At 39.0% G+C, this 21,243-nt stretch overlaps 1 protein-coding gene across 2 annotated transcripts in view; it reads left to right on the top strand.

Annotated features, from left to right (window-relative positions):
* FILIP1L (filamin A interacting protein 1 like) overlaps positions 1–21,243 on the top strand; it is a 198,390-nt gene that overhangs the window by 95,781 nt on the left and 81,366 nt on the right. For both annotated transcript variants that reach the window (XR_003915878.1, XM_029960683.1), the window contains exons 4-5: positions 15,153–15,439; positions 17,648–17,821. Coding sequence is in view for 1 of the 2 variants with exons in the window: in XM_029960683.1 (XP_029816543.1) it covers positions 15,170–15,439; positions 17,648–17,821 (444 nt within the window). In the remaining variant the exon portion in view is untranslated. The remainder of the gene's footprint in view (positions 1–15,152; positions 15,440–17,647; positions 17,822–21,243) is intronic.

Raw genomic sequence — 21,243 nt, 5'->3', positions numbered from 1 at the left:
TAAAGCTCTCTGGTTTCTGAGCAGTGCTAGAGACTGAGCTGAAGCACTCTTAAAATAATGAGGAGAGATCCCCTACAAACCCTCTTTGCTGAGTAACAGTTGCTAATAACTACCTTGGGACTTCTTCTTAGAGATGGAAGTACCTAATTAAATAGGCTGATAAGCCATCTAATATCATAATTTTCCTCTTACAAGTCTGACACTAATACTTCAGCAAAACACGTAGTGGTACACTGCAGCTTTGAGAAGCAACACTCAATCCTTTGGGAAGGAAGAGTGCAGAACAGGGAAGGAAGGAGGCTTTCACACCTCAGTGCTTAGATACCTAGCCAATCAGTCTCCCGCTGTACCTCACAGAGAAAGCAGGGTTTCTTCCAAGAAGGAATACACCCATGGAATTGTGGAAGTGCCCTCTGAAAACCAGTCCTATCTCTCTTCACTGCCTACAGCCAGGTAGGCTAGGTACATATGCAAAGCTAGTGTGAAAACCTTCCTGAACACTACTCTGAAAGCAAACATTTATAATAAGAGATCTGATTCTGGACACAGGATCATCCTTTTTTATAAGGCACCATGGTCTCAAGCTCTTATAATTTTCCCTTACAGTGAAGTAAGTTTGCATATATTTTATATCTGTAAATATATAGGAGCTTTATTTGTGTCCCACAATAGGGCACAGATGCTCCCTTCAGTTCAACCTGCATGCATAGCTTCCCTAAGACAAAGGTGAAACTACAACATTGGTGGTCACTTCTCCAAAACTGTCATACACATGTTTTGTCAAGGGCTTCTTTCCTTGCTCCCTTCTGCCTCTTCATCCCCCCAGGCCATCCTGAGTCCCCAAGGCCAAGGTAAGCTGGTACAGAGGTGTTCTGTGCTCAGTGCCAGGCTGGGCTGCCCACTCCAGGGCAGGGGATATGGCAAAGCCCAAAGGTACCTCAAGGGGCAGCACTGGCACCTCCCACTGCTCCAGCACCAGACAATGGCCAAAACTCTGCCTTTGTTGTACCTGCCAGGCCGGGGAGCAGATGACCAGGGTCTGTGCTTAACCAGGCAGCTGCAAATTCGACAAAGCTATTTCTTGCAAGTATTGTACAAGCCCTTTGGGAAAGTAGCCTTAAATCTCCACAGGGTTACGTCTTGCACAGGTGGCCTGTATAGCTTCACAGGATCCTGTTCTTAATTTTTTTTTTCAAAGCTTGCTCACTGCATTTATTACTGTAGTTCTGACTAAGCCTCCAAACTATTTTTACGGGCCCTGAACAATAGTAATCATTGAGTATCAAGTTCTGCTTGCTAAACTGAATTGTATCTAGTCCAAATTCTTAAAACCCCACATCTCTGACAAATTCTGTTGATCACAGAACATAAAGGATATCAACTGGGATAACACTGGTTTAACAGATATATGAAGAAGATCACAAGAACAAGAATTTACCATAAGGCTTCTTCATTGTTCAGATCCCAAAGAAATGCAGTGCATTGCAATACCCTCTTAGCAACAACCTCTTTTTGAAAGGTGCAATGCAGATGAAGTAAGGTAAAGATGAACAGGTTTCTGAATCATCACTCCTGTCAATTTTTTCAGTGGCATTTAAGAACCCTGTCTAGGACCTAGCAGAACATTAAGAAGTTGTATGTATCATCGTTCAAATAAAGCAACATTAAATCTAGAATATACATTTGCAAAAGGCTACTTTCATTTTACTTTAATCTTTTGATGGGCAGCAAAAAATCGAATCTTTTTACTTACTCATAGAAGAGCAACTTATTCCAATTTAATTCCATTTCCTGAAACAAGAAGCACTACTATCTACTGTTGAAGCATTAGCCTGTAACCATATACATTTTAAAGAAATCATTAACTAATATTAAAGAGATGGGTATGTTTCAGCTGTGCAGCTCTAATTTGCATGAAGCTGAAATTATGACCAAAACAATCTCACTATGTAAATGCTCTGAATATAAACCTACAGAGTTTTTCTTAAGCTCATTCAAAAAAATGAAATAATGATGAACATGTATGATAAAATGGTTTTCCTGACATTATTAATATCAGTGTTAAAAACAACAATCTACTTCATATTTATCATACATATGCATTTCTTCCTTATTTTTTCCTTCAGTTCTAACCATAAAAAACAGACTGGACAGTCAGTTTTACTTCTCAGTTATCATGAATACAATAACTCTCTCCTATCCCAGTGAATTTTATGGTTTGGTGGTTGTTACGGGGTTTTTTTGGCAGTGGGGGGGTTTTTTGATTTTTTTATTTGTTTGTTTGGGGGGTTTTTTGTGCATGTGTGTGGGGGGGGTTTTTTCTCATTTTCTTCTTTTTTTTAAGGTTATATGTCAAGAAAATGACTAAACCTTAAAGAGAAAATATCTTATTCTGTCTAGATTTGTTTCCTTAATTAACTAATATGCTTGTGTCAACAAGAGACCTTTAAAATGCTACAATTTGAGACTGTCCAGATGACATTTAAAGGAAAATACACGTACTCAGAGTAAGACTAGCGATAAGAGTCAGAAAACACAGTCCCTAACCCTGTAATCCAATCTTGCACATGCAGCCCTGCAGACTCTGCTGTGCTTACCTGCACAAGGAAAGCTTGCAGAATGCCACCATATGCACTCTGATGTTTACTGGATATTCGGTATGAAATGACACAGGACAGACTCTCTAGCCTTTCATTTAAAGCCTTACCTCTATTTTATCTCTGGAAACTTATTTAAGCAGAAAACTTAAATTTTGGTGTCAGAGGAGTGTTAAGATCTGTGGTAATTCATCAAATAGAATTGCTTGCACTCCCAGGAACAACTAGCTATTCAGGGCTGCATATCATCTTAATCAAGGTAAATCCACTCTACTGTAAACGGTTTTTAAACACTTAATCACTTAAAACAGAATTGATTTGATCAGAGCACTAAGAAAAATTATCCTCTTAGAGAAAGAATGTAAACACTCTTAATGCCTGGGAACATATGATCACTACATACACACACCTGCTGTGTGTTAAAATGATTCCTTTATAACCACTCAGCAATGAGAGGACGGGAGGGTGTCTGCTTTGGATTTTTTTTTTCTTGCTAAGGAAATGTTCACAAACAAACTTACAAGTCAGAAGTTTGACCAGGAAGCATCTTTTTCATATATATATGCGTGTGTGCATATATATATGTATATATATTTCTTTCTATATATGAGAGATGTCAGTACGTATGTAACGCAGAAGTACGAGGACTCAAATAAGAAGGTGCACAGGTATTTTCAGAAGTGGCATTAACCTGCTAGTTTAATGTATAACAAATTAACATTATTTCTGTGCAGAAGAGGCACAGTGCTCTCAGGAGCTAAATATCAGCTTCTGATAAAGTAATTTCAGTGAAGTCTCGCTAAGCAGCAAGCTAAGGAAGCTGGCTGTGCCTGCAGGCATATGACTCATTGTTTCTCTAAGAAGGACTTGCGTGTTAAATGCAAACATTACATATAGTCACCTGTTCATGCCCTCCTAAACACACCTAAAAAACTGCAGACTTGTCCTCAGCTACCAGGAAAACACCAGTAGGAACATAATATAATTACCACCAAGACCAAAAAAAGCAACTCCAACGGGCCTCTCCTGGCAGATCAGCCCATTTACAAAATCTGCTGCTAGGGAGCTGTTCCTCCCCAGATTTTCTCATTATAATTGCAGGGCTGAACGCTGGCAGCAGAAGGGTCCCTACTGTGTCCTGAGGTTCCACCTTGCTTCTGCCTAGTTCCACACGGTTTGTCACTGGCCATCACAGAAGCAGGTGGACAAGCCTTCTACAAGTCTCTCCAGCACCAACACACAAGTAACAAAGCTCCACCAAAATGTAGGACAACTGGTGCCAAGCAGTTAAGCTGGGCAATACGAAGATTCTGCCTTAATTTTAAGTAGCACTCTTCCAAAAGAATAAAGAGGTGTTTTAAGTGGGCTTTTCAGAGAGGCCTTTATGGGGGTGGAGATGGGGAAGAAGGCATCCAGACCTTTCTGAACATCAGGCTCTTGTAAAATATTCTTAGATGCTCTCATTTATGTCCCTTTCCTCAACTCCACTAGCCACTGGGCTAGCAGCTGGCCACAGACATATTTTATTTGAACAAGTGGAAAAACAAAGAGAGGAACAAACAACAGTATGTGCTCCAAACCACCTCTGGAGCATGCCTTGCCCTTCCCCCGAGGACTCAGCTACAGTATAATCAAAACCAGGATGAAGTCACAGCTGCAGTCACAAATCAACAACTTTTGCCTTAACATGTGAACCTCATGTAGCAAAATTGTGGGGTCCTTATGCAGCAATGAAAGGAATATACGAGTTTTCTCTGTTTGTCCTATGCCAAAACGCAGATGATGGCCTCAAGACCAAATTTCCAAGAGGGAAAAAAAAAAGAAGAAAGCACAGCTAGCGACAGAGAGGGGGTATATCTACCTGGCTCACTGACCTCCGCTCTACTTTCATTTTACTGTGAGGCATTTTAACTTCACTGCTTTCAAGAAACTTCCTACTAGAAAGCTGCAGTTTCCAGTGCATTTTTATCGCATTTTCCAAAGTTGCGTCAGCAGAGCACAGCATATTCCTATGGGAGCCAAAGGTCCAATGCTGTAAGGCATTATAATAAATAATAAGGAATGTCGTGGCTAGTAAAATCTGTAATGTGAACACATTCAAAAATTAATTTCACTGTGTACAGTTACTTTTAAAACTCAGTGCTTTTCATATTTTCCTGGCAGCCACATATACCCGCAGTCACTAATTAATATGAACAATATAAAAAAATACAAGCCATCACTCAAAGCCATAATTTTACTTGGTTTATTTAAAGTAATAATCAATCTTAATGAAAAAAATTCTTCAAAAACTAAAAACAAACTACAAAGCTGACTTGAGAATCTACTAGGAAGCTCACGTTTCCTTTGTGTTCATTTCTCTGGAGGTGAATATAGATAATGAGAAATATTCTGCTGTCACAATTTTAACAGATAGTACTAAGATTAATAAGAACAAAATGAAAGAATAATAAAAGCCAAAAGAAACAAAAGAAAAAGCCTCCAAAACAACAAAAAGCAGTAATCCACATTCTTGTCACAAAAAGAGATTTTGATTCAAAAGACCAGCACAACACTGACTTCCACTTCCACCAAAGCCCAGAAATTAACATTTTCAAAATTTGTTAGGAGCACCTTCTGACCCTGGGGCACTCTTGTCAAAATCATGCAACTTGTCACCATGAATCATTGCAAGACCCCAATGGCAGCATATGTGGAGTGGGATAAGGAGGATACAGGGCAGTGCCACTCAGTACTCCTGGCTCAGAGATGAGGAGGGAACTCATGCCATTCACCTGCACAGCAGCACCCCTTACCCTCACCAAAACCCCAAACCTAAAACCTCTGTTCCACAGACAGTAAGGTCTGATCTGCATAGAAAAGTTATGGTGAGAGGACTGGAGATCTGAGAGAGATTTTCTTTCCATTAAATTCCTGAGAAAAAATATTTAGGATATTTATCCAAATTTTTCTCTTGAATATTAAATATGGAGGTACGGGGAGTAGAGTGAGGAATCTTCCCTGGCCATGTGTGTGTTACTATTTTGTAGCTGCAGCTGGAAAAGGAAAATGTGAGAGCCAATTTTTTGCACAACTAAAGATTATCCCAGTCAGACAAAAAAGATGCTAGCCTGCTGTTACATACTTAGGTATTGTCATGAAGGAGTGAAGCAAGCAAGGATAAAATAACACAAAATCACCCTGGTTTTGTATTACAGAATACAAAGAAAACTTTAGAATTCCTCTGAAGTACCAAATCACAGAATGTAATAAAGATTAGAACTTTAGCATATACAAGGAAAACCCAGCCCACAGCTAAAAGAAAACCCTAAAATCTAAAAAAGGGAGAAAATTGAATTATTTCATTTCTGATCAGATAAACCAACAAAAGATTACTGCCCATTTTCTAGATAGCAGCAGAATACAGCAACTGATGGAGATGGTATTAAAAATGTTTTGCTTAAAGCAACACACAAAAAAACGCCAAACCAACTACTTGGAAATACTTAGTTTAGATACAAGCCTGAAATCCTACCTAGCATTCACAGAGGCTTTGTGCCAGCATGACAAAACCAGTAAAATCCTTCAAAAGAGAAATGCTATTCTCAACAGCTTCTATGAGTTAAGAACTCTCTGCTATCAGACAGCACATAAAGAATTAGTCTGAACTATAAAAGATACAGCTCATGAAGGAAACAGACATTAAGAGACAGAGAAGAAAGAAAACCCAGGGCTTAGGAAGAATAAAAATTAATTTATTCTCCTGAAAGCTGTCTAAAGGTGGGGAATTCCAGATGAGGGGGAAGTTCACAAACTTTCAAAGCTTAGCTCATATGTGTTCTGTGTTGCTTGGATGCAAAAAGAGATAAAAATCAAACCAAAACCAACCAAGCAAACAAAACAAAAAAATCAGATGTAAAATTTCTGCGAAGCCCTGAAAGCCATACCTGGGCATTTCACTTAACTTCAATAGCCACCAAAGAAATAAAACGATAAAATTAAGAACATGTCAGTGGACTCACTATTACAGAGAACTCTTGACCATTCACTGTTAAAGACAGTAATCTGAAGCAGAGCATTCCAAACAACATATCAGAAAAAACAACAGAGTTGGTTTTGAAAAGTTATTTTATTCATGTCTGTCTTGGTAAAATTAGGGAGCATCTGTGGATTCTCCCACCTCCTTCTTCTCCAAACAAGGCATCTCCTCTTAGAGTAAGCTGCAAATGATCAAATCAATAGAATAATGATCTTGATTGTCTTTGCCAGCTCCCCATAGACATGAGTTCACAAGAGAGGCAGCCACGCAGCTTCCTCAGACATTAGTAAAGACTTTTGATCTTTCTTTGAAGAAACTTTTCTCAGGATATTTAAAAGTCTGTGGTTTATTTTCATGTGTGGGGAAAAGCAACGCTGAGTTGATCACTCCCACACAAATCTCTCTACAAATCCACACTTGTCAAAAATACCCTTGAAGAAAATGAATACATCTGCACTTTGAAGGTGTTCAGTTTTACTCGGTAGCCCTTGCTGTGGTCTCTGCTGCCTATTTCATGACTCACCAAAAAAAAAAAAAAGACTAAATTGGAAATGGAGATGGCTGCAAGGGTTAAGAAGTTTGGATCTCAGATACCCAGACCAATTACTGTGGAGTAACAAATTAACTTATACTAGATAATATATATTAGATAATCCTTGCATAGATTTTTCATTGAAAACAAAACCAAGATACTTCAAAACTTCGTGTACTTCTACTGCTCTTTTGATGAAAGCTTATAAAGGAACACTTATTTCATAATTGTGAGCATCAAGCACAAGAGCATTACACATATACACACTTGGTACACAAATACATTATTTAAAACATTGGATGTGTGTGTACAGTGACACATACACACACCGAAATACAAGAAATACCATTTGTCTCTTCCTTTCCTTTTGCCCACAGCTATTATAGCTAATAACGTCATAACACTGTATTTCTTCAATTAAATTCTTTTTAGACAATTGTGATTATAGGCTGCTTTTCAAAGTGACCTTATACCACATTACCAGCATGTTTAAGGGCACGGAAGATGACTGTCACAAGCACTTTGCCAGAAAAAATTTACCTTCCATCAGAAAGGTAGGACCATACTACAGTAAACACAGTGGCCACTGAAGTGGTGCTGGTATGTGCAACTATATATGTGCAGGAAAAGCTAATCACTCTAAAGTCAGAGATGTAAAAATTGCACTGGACTGAGTAAATTTCTTTTGCCTTTTATGTTAGTGTCTAATTACAAAACAAGTATGAAACACTTTACTTCCAAAAGAAAGAAAACCCAAACCTAAATCCAAGGAAGCAGACAGAAAAAAAAAAAAAGTTCCCCATACTAATATCAACCCTCTATTCCCAGCAGTGGAAAGTTAAAGACGTTCTACCTCTTTTAATTTTTATTCCTCCTTAACCTTTTGAAACCATGAAGACATGGGATTACACTAGTGTTGTCACACTGCAGCAGCACATTGAAGCTACGGTGCACATACAACTTCATTTTCCCACTACAGCTAAGCCCTTGGCTTCACATTGTGGCCTCTGTAGTGCCTCACTGAGAAGACAAATCACCTCAAACCAATCTACTGTGTCTAACTACAGAAACTATATACCTATAATGTAATAAATACACTATAATTTTCCAGGACTACCATCAACTTAGTAAAATGCTGGACCACAAAATACAAAAGCTGAATTCCTGTGGAGGAGTGAGGAGAAGGGTTTAGCAGAAGTTCCAAATTATGACCAGAGATAATGAAAAAAATCAGTCCATGTACTGATTTCTGAGCTGGAACCTTTGTGAGATCCAGGTCTTCATTTCAGAATTCAAAACAAATACCCAGTTTTGCCAGAGAAATGCTGTGTGACACATCAAGGAGCCAAAACTCTTGATTTTCTCATGGATCAACACAAAGAGCTCTATTACCCATACTGCTTGGTTTTATGGACCATCTGAAGAATCTCACTTAGAACAAGATTTGACAGCTCTGAATACAAGTATACATTCCCAACAATACACTCCTAATGTGAAAATTTCAAGTATGTTTAAGGTAAGCAGCTTATGCTTTCATGCAGAGCACTGTGAATGCGAGTCCTTTAAACTGCCACAGGATGAACTCAAATATGTGGACAAACACAACCTAAGACTTAGCAGAAGGTGGGCTGAGATCACTTAATCAACAGAAAGGGCTTAACTTGAGCTCAGAGCCACAAAACCAACAGCTGGCCACATGGCACAGGTTCTTTTTTCTACTTCCAGGCACAAAATCCTGTGATGTGTGTGTGTGTATAATATCTACATCTATATCTATATCTACATGTACCTGTGGTTAGAGACATTACAAGAATGAAGACCAGATCACAAGTTCATGCACCAATAATGAAATGACAGACAAGTGACACATTCTTCAAAAGGACCCGGTCAAAATCTCCCACACAAACTCAGTCTTCTAAAGATGACTGTAAGCTTGTACATTTGCAAAATGGACCTGGGAAGATTTCACCTAACCACAATCACTACATATGTGCAAAACTCTACAGGATTGGAAGTGGGAAGAGAAAACAACAGATGGTGGAAATTTCACAGTATCTTTACTGTGAGAAGAGTAACAGGACAACTCTAACACAGTTCAAAAGACATCTTTCTGTCTCAGAAGAGGATCCCTGTATCCAAGGGATGAGGAATCTGACTTGTGGTCAGATGAACATAAACCACGACCAGCACAAAAATGACATCAAGTTCTGCTTTTCCTCTCTGGGAGCGTTCATATCCTCAGCTGAATCCACATTTTCTCACCATTTGAGTAATTGCTGTTCTTGCAGGATCCCCAAGGGCTTCAGAGACCAAAATTTGACAAGATCCTGTGAGAGGGGAAACAGACTGCTAATTTATTTTCTTTCTCCTGCTTGACTTCCTGCAACTCTGCACGCCAACAGATTCATCAGGATACACAGGTAAGCACTCCTGCAATGGTCTTCCCAGATAACCAACTTAATCTTGCAGAGTTTCCCTGCCAGGATGGAAACACACAGTTATCCCAGATTCCCTGGGTGAAGAACCCACTAGAGTCTCTTCTTACCGAGCAGCTTGTGCACCAAACCAGCACAGTCTACTGAGGATGAGAGCACAGCCCAAGCACTACAGCTGGTCATGGTACGACAGAACGTCCCTCTGGACAGAAGCCACTGCAAACAGTTTCCAGGAAAACACTAAAGTAGTCTACCCAAAAAGAAAGGTTGTTGTCTTTGGAAGTGGTGAAGTGGTGTAAATCGACCACAAAGAAATGTATTTCCACTTAGGGGAAGAATGAAAGTCCTAAAGGCATTCTGTCAGAAGGCACCAGTGATGCTGTGAAAGGGACAGATACTGGGATTCCAACTAATAAAAAGAATTCTTCATGTTCTCCCACAGTTCAGCACGGCTCATTTGCTAGCCCACAGGCCACACCAGGACTACAGAAGAAGAACAAGACAAACTTGCTTCTTTTTCTGGTGGAGGATGCGATGTGGCCCAGCCAAAAGTGCCTTCCCATGCTTGGACGCTACCTGGCATACAGCCACACAAGAACAGGGACAGGAGATTAATTTCTTCTGAGGTATGAGCACGATGCTTCAAAGTAGGCTTTGCTACACAGGGAAGGGAAGGGAAAAAAAATAGTCTGTGGACCTGTAGCAATTAAGGTGAGACCAGCTTTTTTCTTGCCCCAAACTACACATAGGCATTTCCAAAAGACATCATGTTCTTTGCGCTCTCCCATTACACTGCTATGCTGAGCAATCACATCTCATTTAAAAGTCACTATGTTGGTAGGAGTCCTATCAATTTCAGCAAATCAAAAGCACTGCCCTTTAAGGGATGTTAAAAACCAGAAAGACATGATTTCTTGCTTAGTCACGGATTTTTGGAAGAAACATCAAGTTCTTAACAATTCAGGGTCCTTACCCTGGGATTAAGGGAAGATTTGGTCCTGTGAGGGATTTTGTTAGCTCATAAGTCAAATCACCGAGAAAGAGAAAACACTAAAGGGGAAAATAAATGGGAGAAAAAGGGATGTCTCTTAAAACCCGATGATGAAGTCATCTCTGAAGGGTATTTCAGTCTTTCCCAGAAAAGTGCAGGGATTTCTGAACCACCTGCTTATTCACTGCTGCCAAAGAGACAAATGCAGTTTCATCTCCTTCAGAATATAATCGAGGGGGTGGAGACCACGTTAACATCATAGAAACATTTGGTCATTTATTCATCTGTCTCTTAAGGAAAGTATACTTTGACCCTTTAGATTACTTGTTCATCACCAAGAAGAGGACAATTTCTCCTTTATACGCAGAAAGACTGCATGTTCAGAAATGAGTAAGGTTTTTAAAGAACAGAACAGAAAACAAATTATAAAACAAACAAGAACATGAACACTGTGAATTCAAACTTTGCTGAGTGTGTCACTTGCAATAATTCGATTTACCACAATGTTACAAGGTAACTCATCCTCACTCCATTTTGAATCTGGAACTAGCCTACCAAGCTGCATGGAATCCGATGAGTCTGGGCACCCGCACATTGTGACTTCAAGCAAGATATCAGTGCAAAATCTTCAGTAAAACAGACACCTCATAACGTGAAGTAAAGCCCAAAAGTGCAGAACACACCTGTGCTCTTCAATTAGCACAATTATGGAAAGTTAATCTCTATTAATAAAGTACCCACTGCATGGTAGTCTGTGATTTCAGCAGACGTTCATGATCCGAATCGTCTCTTTCAATCTTCTTTTATTTTTGATGCAAGCAAGGGTTCACAATGTATCATATGAGAACACTGGCAAGTATTCTTCTTTCTTCTGTTCACATATCTACAATCCCTGCTGTTTAGTAATTGACCCAAAACAGATGAAAGATCACAAGTGCAAGTCAAGGCATGCACACCCAATCAAATCTTTCTTAGCAGTTGTTGTTTACTGTTTTCTAAGGCATCTCATACCGTCATCCTTCTTGGTGGTACAGAGTAACAAGGCTTAAATAAGTTTCTATACAGAAGTTTGCCACAAGATGCAAGAGTCAGTCCTCCAGGAGAAATCAAAGAGCGTCTCTGAACTACAAGCTCTATTACAAGAAGAAACACTTCTTCCTTACCTCTTTTTTTTGCATATATATTTTTTCTTGTATATCATTATAAAAATCTATGTGAAAATAGGTTGAACCAGATACGCAAAAAAGGCAAATTTTATGCTCATTAGTCTAATCTTGAGAGCCTGGTCTCACTATTTTGGGTGCCATGAGACAACTGATAATCACAGACTTTATGAGTTTATTAACATTTTTACTTTGTGGGGAAAAAAACCCAGTTGTTCTTCATTAACATTCAAGAACATGGAAGGAGTTGCTCAAAACAGAAAATAACCCAACACACCAAAATACACATGCGGAAAATTTCAAATGACTCTACTTCTACCTTGAATGTCTCACTACGGTCATTCAAAGGTTTAATAACATTGCAGAAAGCCAGCATTCTCTGGACTAGACTGGATGTTTTTTCTGTTTTCTGCCACGGTGCAAGGGCATGACAGAGTAGCTGATATTCTGTCCAGAATGTCAGGTGCACTTCGAAGGTTACTCCCTTAGATGGTGCCACATTTAGGGAGTCTGATAATTTGAGGGTGGTGAGAAGTTTCAAGGTAGGTGGATGGAATGTTTATTTTTGTCCATTTCTGAGGTCCTGCTTTGGTTGCTACACCAGCAGCTACACTGTGAGGTAATCTGAAGTTGGGAATTGCCCTTCTGTTACTCACACCTACCTCCTTTGACAACCACATTAGTACTAGCATTCTTATGTAAACAGACAACACCACAAATAATAATGCCTGTCAATGTGCGGGTAATAAGAAGGCTTAAATAAATCAACTGAAAAAGAATATGTTAGTAAAGCAGGCCAGTACTACCAGAGTGCTCCTGCCTCTTTCAGCTACATTCAAGTACCATAAAAAAAGTGCTTAAGGCACACATTTATTTTGTCACTTCAACCTCTAATAATTCATGTTAATTGCTAAATCTGATAAATATTTGCATCAGCAGATTCGATAGAAGGCATTGGCATTAGGGAATGTCAGAACAGAAGACAGTGAAAGTGTACATAAGAACTCTCAACAAGAAAAGAAAAACACTCTCCAGGAGACTGCAAAGACACCATCTCCATGGGAATGTAACCTACCTGGCAAGTCAGCTGGTTTCACAGGGACCAAATGCCTTTTGCCAGTGCAATAAGGACTGATCTACCTGATTAGGAAGTAGGTGTGACAAGCCTAAAAGGGAGTCACAGTTATCCCTCTGCAGCTGTGAAAAACTGTGTGGCATGGTGTCTTGAAGCCAACAGCATGCACACAGTGTAAGAGAAAATGCAAGGGAGGATGTCCTTCTTGGCAGGATTGCTGAGACTACTGTCCTTCCAAGTTCAGGATTTCCAGGTGCAGCCAATTCAAAAAGGTACAAAAGTCTTCCTTAAATACAGCTTTCTTTTTCCTTTCTTTCTTTCAAAGAAATGTCATATTGACACTTCTTGTCAACAATTATGACAGTAATTTGATGTCCAGTTGAGACTGCTGCTGCAACTGGCACCCATGATGGAAAAACACAAGGACTTTTTGGACTATTTATGCATTTCATAGTGTCCTGTGCTTGTGGCAACAAAGCACACAGACAAAGTCTGAGTACATTCAGGTTACCTGATTTAGCTTACAAATCCCTGCATCTTATAAACACAAGCCTTTAACTGTACACAAAAGCCAAGCAGGCTTTCAGCATCTTACACTCAAAGGAAACCAGTGGTCTTCTTCCAAAGTAATATTACTCCATCAGCAAGGTGTAAAAGGTGAGTAAGCCTAACAAGCAGACCACAGTGAACAAAGTCAAACTATATTTGACTGAAAGACCAGGATGAACACTAACTTAAACTAATCATCACCAGCTAACATCACTGCCATCCTGCTATGAACAACTCGACGTTTCCTCGATGCACTATAGCAAGATCCCATCATAGTATGACACTGTTGATGCCTCACAAAACAGGTTCCATTGCACATTGCCATGCAAATCTGACAAACCTTACTTTTTTGACACCTGGAAAATCAAGTTTTTCTTACTGAACACCAGCTATTATGAGTGCTTCAAATCAGACTAAAAGGGACATCAGCACTACAGGAAATGTCACTTGCTTTTTTTGTAAAATTTTTGACAAATTCTCCCCACTCTCAGTCATCATCCATTAGAAACCAAAAGCTTCTTCCACCTCCTCTGTTCTTGCAGAAAAACAACAAAAGGAAGTGTTCGTAGCGTTCAGTGGAAAATTACCACAGTTAAGGAGTGCAATCACAGAGTTTAGGATTTAGAGTCAGAATCTGGTAGAAGGGAGTGGGGGAGGACGCTTGGAAAGAACTTTATCAGTCACAGATTTGTTGGGCCAAAAAGCAGCTGCACAGTCATCTCCTACCTATCATAGGCCACAATCATTTTCTGGACCTTGCAGCAATTAGTTTTACAGTTTAATAAGAAGATTTGTGCCTTATTTCTATTTGGAACATGTTTAATATTACCTTCGAATCACACGATCAGGCTTTTGTTTGGTAGATGGTATCCATGACCACAGTTTTCCAATAGAGGTGCACTATAATCCATTCATACCTTAATCTGAGTGGTGATAACCAAAACAGAGTTCCTGAGGTTAATCAATATTTACACAGTGTTAGTCATTTATCTGCAAAGGCATTAGAGTATGTTTCCTTAACAGTGGCACTTCAAAGGGGTCTAGTTAGGATAAGTCTCTCTTTTACCAGGTACTAACACCTCTAGAGTGCTGGACTCCAGCACCTAAGAAGTAGTAAGGTTTTATACTACATGGTTTTCAGAGGTGGAAAAGTCATGAATGGCAAGTTGGTTTGGTTTTGGAGGTAGTAGTGGTGGTGTTGTGGAGGGGGCATTTCCAGTGTTGCTCACTCCTTGCAGTTTGGATGTACTTGCTAACCCCTACATTTTGCCAAACATGGATAATGCAACCACATAACTCAGAGTAGTGGAAGACCACTTTTGTGCTCTCCCTTGGAAAGACAAGGCAAAATAGAATACAGTAAAGGCTCAGACACTACTAAATAGGAACAGAAAGATCTTCCTAGTGAAAACCTTCTAAATCTAAATTTGCCTCATCATAAGAAGTATTTACCTGAAAAGTGAGGTAGGTCTTGTCTCTCAAATGGGAACTGTGGTGTGTGGTGATGTGCCTGTCACTGCTGCTAAAGATGCTGCCTTTGCAAATACTGAGGAGGGAATTGTTACAAGGTGTAAGACCAGCAAAGACTCGCTTCACTACAGACACCCAGTAAGGATCACAGCCCAGTCCTGTTGGTTTACACAAGGTTGTCAGCTTTTGTCGAATGACAAACAGGCCTGTGTGGGAGGGAAAATTACTATTCTGGAGGGACCAACACCCACCATCACCTACAGTAATAATTTTATAATCTCTGTTAGTTAAAGTAATTACTTTTTTCCCCAACTTCCTCCAACTTCAGAGATATAAACCATGCATTCCAGAAGCAACAGCACCGAAAGCCCAACCAGACCAAAGCTGAGCCAGTCACGGCCAAAAGATCACCCTAAGGAAGAGGCTGGTTGCAGTGGGAGAGCAAATGTGCAAAGGTGGCAGAAAGAGAAGGACGAGGGAGCCCAAGCCAGTACAATCCTAAGAAGCCCTAAGGCAGAGAAAAAACAAAGAAGTTCTTTCAAGAAAAGGGAAGATCTCTCTCGCGATGACTTGCTATTTCTTCTTAGTGTCCTAGAGGGTGAATTACAGGTAATGTATTGTCCTATTTTACATTTCGAATTAAAAGATATCCCCAGCCCCCCATTCCCCCATCCACCACAAAGCCCAAACTGCTTTTATGTCAAGGAAACACCTGACCTAATTTGATTCAGGACAAATATGAACTGCAAAGTACAAAACCCCCCTAAAATTATGGGAAATGTGATCTTTATACCCCACGTAACTTCTCAAAGCCAAGAACTCGCCAAACTTCCCAGTTGTGCTGCCCCATTTTAAATATTTTGAATACAAAATGTTTGTCGCTGTAAAACTGATATGAAGAACATATTACAGACCTTTAAGATCTTTTACTAAATTATTTCTTATCCCCCCTCTCCTGTGAAGTCATGAGCATTACTCCCTATGAATCAGTATGTGCCAGACTGAAAGAAGTAACTTGCTCAACAGTATTCTAACATCTTTTGCTAGAAAAATAAACATAGCCATTTTATTTCCCATAATATGAAGCATAAGTGTTGCATGCCACTTAGCCCACAAGACACTGGATTTTGAAGAGAGAGCATTTTCCTACCTAGAAAAGGAACCAGCTGTCAAGTGGTAAATGATGCCTAACCTGGTCAAACGTAATTGCAGGAAGTGGGAACCAGATTTCCAGTGAGCAAGTAAAATATTTCTGTGACAGGCTTATTGCACAGAAGTAATGAAAGCCACTTTAAAACTGTTCACAGGCAGAGGAAAAAGCAAACTGGCCAAAGTGGTATAAATGGGTGCAGCACATGGTTTCAGAGTTTATTACCTAAACAGTGCCTGGGTAGTTCTATTCTTAACATATGTGTATATGTTTATGTAATAACACATACATGCTTAACAGAACACACATGAAATATAAATATTTAATAGATGTACCAATCTCTGAGGGGAGGTCCAAGGCAAACTTCTACAGATTGTTCCATTATGCAAACAGAACAACTTCCATGTTTGCAAAATATTTCTCTCCTGCTTACTTGGCCTTTCTTAATTTAGATTAAAATTCAGATGTCACACACTCCTCCAGAACAGTTCTCTCTTCCTCTCAGTAAGAGAGTTTTTTTAAATATATAAAAATATATTTATTTATATTACACGCACATTCTTCATTACACTTGTGTAATATAAATATATAAATATATAAATACACACACACTTCAATTCTTAAGATTTAAAACTGGAATACAGTGAAATGAGAAACTAGAAAACAATGAGTCTAACATGAACACTTTAAATCATGTCTGAAATTCAAAACGAAGCATATGAATGAAAAAGGTAAGAAGTCACTTTTTATTCCTAATTTTCCACCTCCTGTAATGCCAAGTTAAATCTCTGAAGATCAGCTGTCAATCCAACTATAATTATATTTTTAAGTTAGATGCCATTACTTTCCAAATTCCAGAACATTTAAGATGCACAAAGATCACTCCTCTACTTTTTTCTCACAATGCTAAGAATTAGAAATAGAGTATTTTGTATTTTAAATTTGTTTAAACAGTCATAAATAGGGATACAGAAGTCTTCCAGCCAAAAGGAGTCAGAGTGAAAGTGTTATCCTTTCCTGATACATCCATCTTTCTGGTTTCCTTCCTTCCTATTCTACCCCTCTAGGATTAGCACATACTTTCTTCTGAGATCATTGCAGACAATGGATGTTTGAGACAGTTCATGCAGTTATGTCAGTCAATGCAACAGAGGCAGGGGGCAACCTCCACCACCAGAGGAGGCAGGGTGGGGTAAAAAGAACAGACATGGAAACATCTGTAAGGGGGTTAAAGAACAGAAGCCATCTGCACCCAAAACATACAGAATGTATAACACTTTCAGGCTTCAAGAAGCATTCTGTCATTTTGCACTAACAATTTAAAGTCAATTTCTAATACTACAAGTCAAACTTTGCCCTGAAATTTTGTTTTATGAATGCTACACACTGGTCCAGTAACAGCAACACAATGTCATCACTAACAAAGTACTTAGGTTTTTGATGAAAGTTCTGAAGATTTTGGAGTCTATACTGAACCAGCGAAATACAAAGATCGATACTTCCCCTTATGCTTTTCAAATGTCTTCACGTTACTATTTTGGGTCATTTTACATACACAGGAATATTTACAATGTTTTTCAGTTTTCTTAAAATCAAAAGCAAAGAGTTAATCTATAAAGACATTTATACATTTTAACAAGACAAAGCCTTGCTTTGTGTTTCTGCAGGCCCAAGATGAAGTTATAGGAGTACTTAAGGCTGAAAAAATTGACTTGGCTTTGCTTGAAGCACAATACGGCTTTGTTACTCCCAAGAAGGTGTTAGAGGCACTCCAGCGAGATGCTATTCAAACAAAGGCTGAGCAATGGCAAGAAGATATCTATGAAAAGCCTATGGGAGAGGTAAGAACAAGTAATTGATATTTAACCGGAGTTCCCACTAAATTCAACAGAAAATATCTCACCCACTTCTGAGGAAGAAAGCAAATGAGCTCTAAATCTAGAATCTAAAACGAGTGTAAGTGACAGCAAAACAAAGTCCAGGGTCCAGTTGGGACCCAAATCTAATGATCCTCACTTGTACTGCAGGCTGGTGGCTTTACACATTGAGAGACATGATTTTGTCTAATTCAAACTCTGGTAATTACCCTTCTATTCCTGAAACCATCTTCTCCCCCCCCTTTCTGTTATCCATATTCACAGCCCATACAAACAGAAGCTTCCCCAATCCCCCTTTGTTCCATGAAGGCCACTGTCAGTAAGGGCCCATTCCGAAGCAATGACACAGTTGCCAACCTTTGCATATCCCAACTCCCACTAATTTGGGGGGAAGTTACAGCTATACCTGCTAGGTCTGAGTAGTTGCTATAATGAGCTGGCATTAGAAACTTCATCCAGGCAGGAATCTATTATTCTCACATTACACCTAAGTAACCTTTAGTTTAATTACACTGCTGCAGCAGCCCTCATACTTTCTGAACAATGTTATCTGATTAATTTCTGCCCTGCAATGCAAATCACTGGATATTAAAACCCCTTCATATTAGAATATGTTTTTTTATCCCAGGTAATTGCCTCCAATTCACATAAACATTTTTTAATATGCTGCTCAGTATAAATAAACATCATAAAACAAAAGCAGAAACTACGAATAAAATTCTCCTACCAAAGGTTGTTCAAATTTTCTGACCAGAAATGTACCTAAGGATACAGAGATCATTTCAGGAAAATTATAGGAGGCAAAAGGTCAACACTCATTCAGAAGCTCAAAGGTTAAAATCTCTGGATATAATCTGAAACAGATAAAGTTCAAGTGTGAAGGTTAATTTATTTTACAACATTGCAGCATTATGTCACAGAAACTTTGAGCACAAATGGAAATAATTTGAGGAGAAGTCCAAAGAAGTTTGAAAACACAAGCTCAGTCTGTTACTTTACATGTAAAGTTTATACACACTTGTTCCTTCTTACACTTAATGGCAGAAAAAGAATTTCTAACACCATTGGATTTGGCAGTTTCAGAAGGTAAAGGTAAATATCCTGAGAGCACGTGAAAGGCTAGAAGGACCACTGCCACTCCTTGGTCTTGATAAACCAAGGATGCTGTAGTAGGTAGGCATTCCACAATTTCAATTTCAAAATCCCCCTAAATTATGTCAGAAATACATTTAAGGGTTTTTTTGTATTTTTAAAACATATATGAAAATCAAAGGAGAGATGAAACCAGCCACAAAGTCTGGGAACAGACCATTTAAATTCCCCCTTTGCCACACCTTTGTTTCTGCCTGTGCATCTCACTCTTGACAGTTTAGTCTGGTAGCCCTGAACACAGAGTATCTTCCCATAAATCAAGTGAAAATACAATGAATTTCAGAAGGCAACTGCAGGATTTCCAGTTCTTTAACATTCTCTCACAACTCTCTCATATATTCTAATCTTTAAGTTTCTTGGTAAATTTGGTTAAGAATGTAGTGGGAAAATTTGGTGACTGCACTCATTGGGAACAGGATTCATAGGTGAAGAAATGTAGCAAATTAGAAAACAGCAGTAATACATCTTCCTTTGCAAAACGTACGAGGAGTGTGACAGACTAAAATCATGTCTTCCCTTCCTACGAGGAGAGTTTTTAAATTTTTTTTAAAAAACTGAGGGCTTTTTCAGTCAAACTTGCTCTACAGCTATTTCTTTCTATCAGATAAGATTACTCTTCTTCCTCACACTTGAGGGGCATAACAGAAAACAGGCTTTCATTTCGTTTTTGCTTCTGACTCAAAGCCCTGAAAAGGTTTTCCAACTTTGCACGGTTCAAATAACGGAGCCAGTTATTCACAAAAAGATCTGTCTTCAGATCAACTGCCACTTCTCTTGAATAGAAAATAAAGAGTATTCAACGTTCTAGTAAATACAGAATAAAAATATAAGAATCATTTTCCCACACTCAAAAATAACCAGGTTTTTTTTTCCTAAAGAATCAAAAAAATACCAGAGAAGGTAATGTAGGAAAAAAGAGATAAAGAAATAGATACTGCAGAATTTATGGTGTCTTTTTCCCATGTCTCAAATCTTCACAGAATTAGAAAGCAGATTCTGGTTTCTAACTCTCCCCAGCATCCAATAATGCAGTCAAAAGATAAAAAAACTGGGTGCTTCACTATTTGAAATGGGATGAACAATAACTCCTATGACTTGGAGATCTCCTTAAAAGCAGCGAAATTAGATGAAAGCCTATATTCTGCATCCATTAAGAATAATTAAAAACATAATCCATTTTTAAAGGCCAATCTACTTGGGGAAAGATGCACCCTCATCAGCCTTCTAACAAAGTATATCTGACTGTATCCTCACAACATCATCTAAGTGTTGGTCAAAACTTTCCAAGGATGACAGCTGTAGAATACCAATAATTTAGTCATAGGAAGAGCCTGTTGACAATGCAGCATTTGGGAAAAGAAGACCAACATATCTGCATGGAAATTTGGCTCACCTAGGGTTGAAAAAGGCAAGTGCTCCCATAGTCTCTGGTAATCCCAAGCTCAGGGTTATACACCAACAAACAATGACCATGAGAATATTATTACCCTGAACTTTGGATAAAGAAATGTAACACTACAAAACAGTCTAAAAAGAGAAAGATGAAGAGTTCAGTTCCAATGCAATGGCTTTGAGATACACCACCCTAGTTTGACTTCAGACACGAGTTGGTGGCAAAATGTATTTAAACTATTAAATTTGTGTGAATTTTTAGCTTGCTGAACTATTCACAGTTACGTAAGGCTATGCCTCTTATTTTCCATTGTATTGTACAGCATGTTCAAGTATTAATTCTAGCGAAAAGCCCATATGGTTAGCAAGAACAAAACAACAAATCACTTAATTAAGATTTTATCACTTTAATTTTCAACAGAAGACATTTATACTGCTGCTTATTAGTCCTCTGTGGTTTTTAGCTAAGAACTGGTGTAGCCTGAGTAATCTTGTGTGTGTTCATATAAATGGATATTTCTGCACAGACAGATTTAGCATTTGGCCTGAGTAATTGAGAACTCCAGGCTCTTGGAGATGCTTCTGTGTGAGGATCTCACACTAGCAGGGGTTCACACAACTTCTCTCTCTTCCCTGCTGGATACATGGGAGTCAGCCACAAGATCCCACAGGGAAAATGCAAGAGTCAAATCTGCTCCCCAGGAAGGTGCCCTTATTCTGTAGAGGAATGCAACAGAGTTTCCCAACAAACCACACAGAACTGCAGCAACCCAGTACCAGGCTCTGCTTGGTGCTGCAGGGAGGGAGAGCTGCTGCACAGGATCACACACAGGTGTCACAAG

Source organism: Manacus vitellinus, unplaced genomic scaffold, assembly GCF_001715985.3.
Source record: "Manacus vitellinus isolate BGI_N305 unplaced genomic scaffold, ASM171598v3 scaffold_28_pilon, whole genome shotgun sequence".
In the NCBI taxonomy this organism is placed as follows: domain Eukaryota; kingdom Metazoa; phylum Chordata; class Aves; order Passeriformes; family Pipridae; genus Manacus; species Manacus vitellinus.
This window is presented reverse-complemented; position numbering and strand designations above follow the sequence as displayed.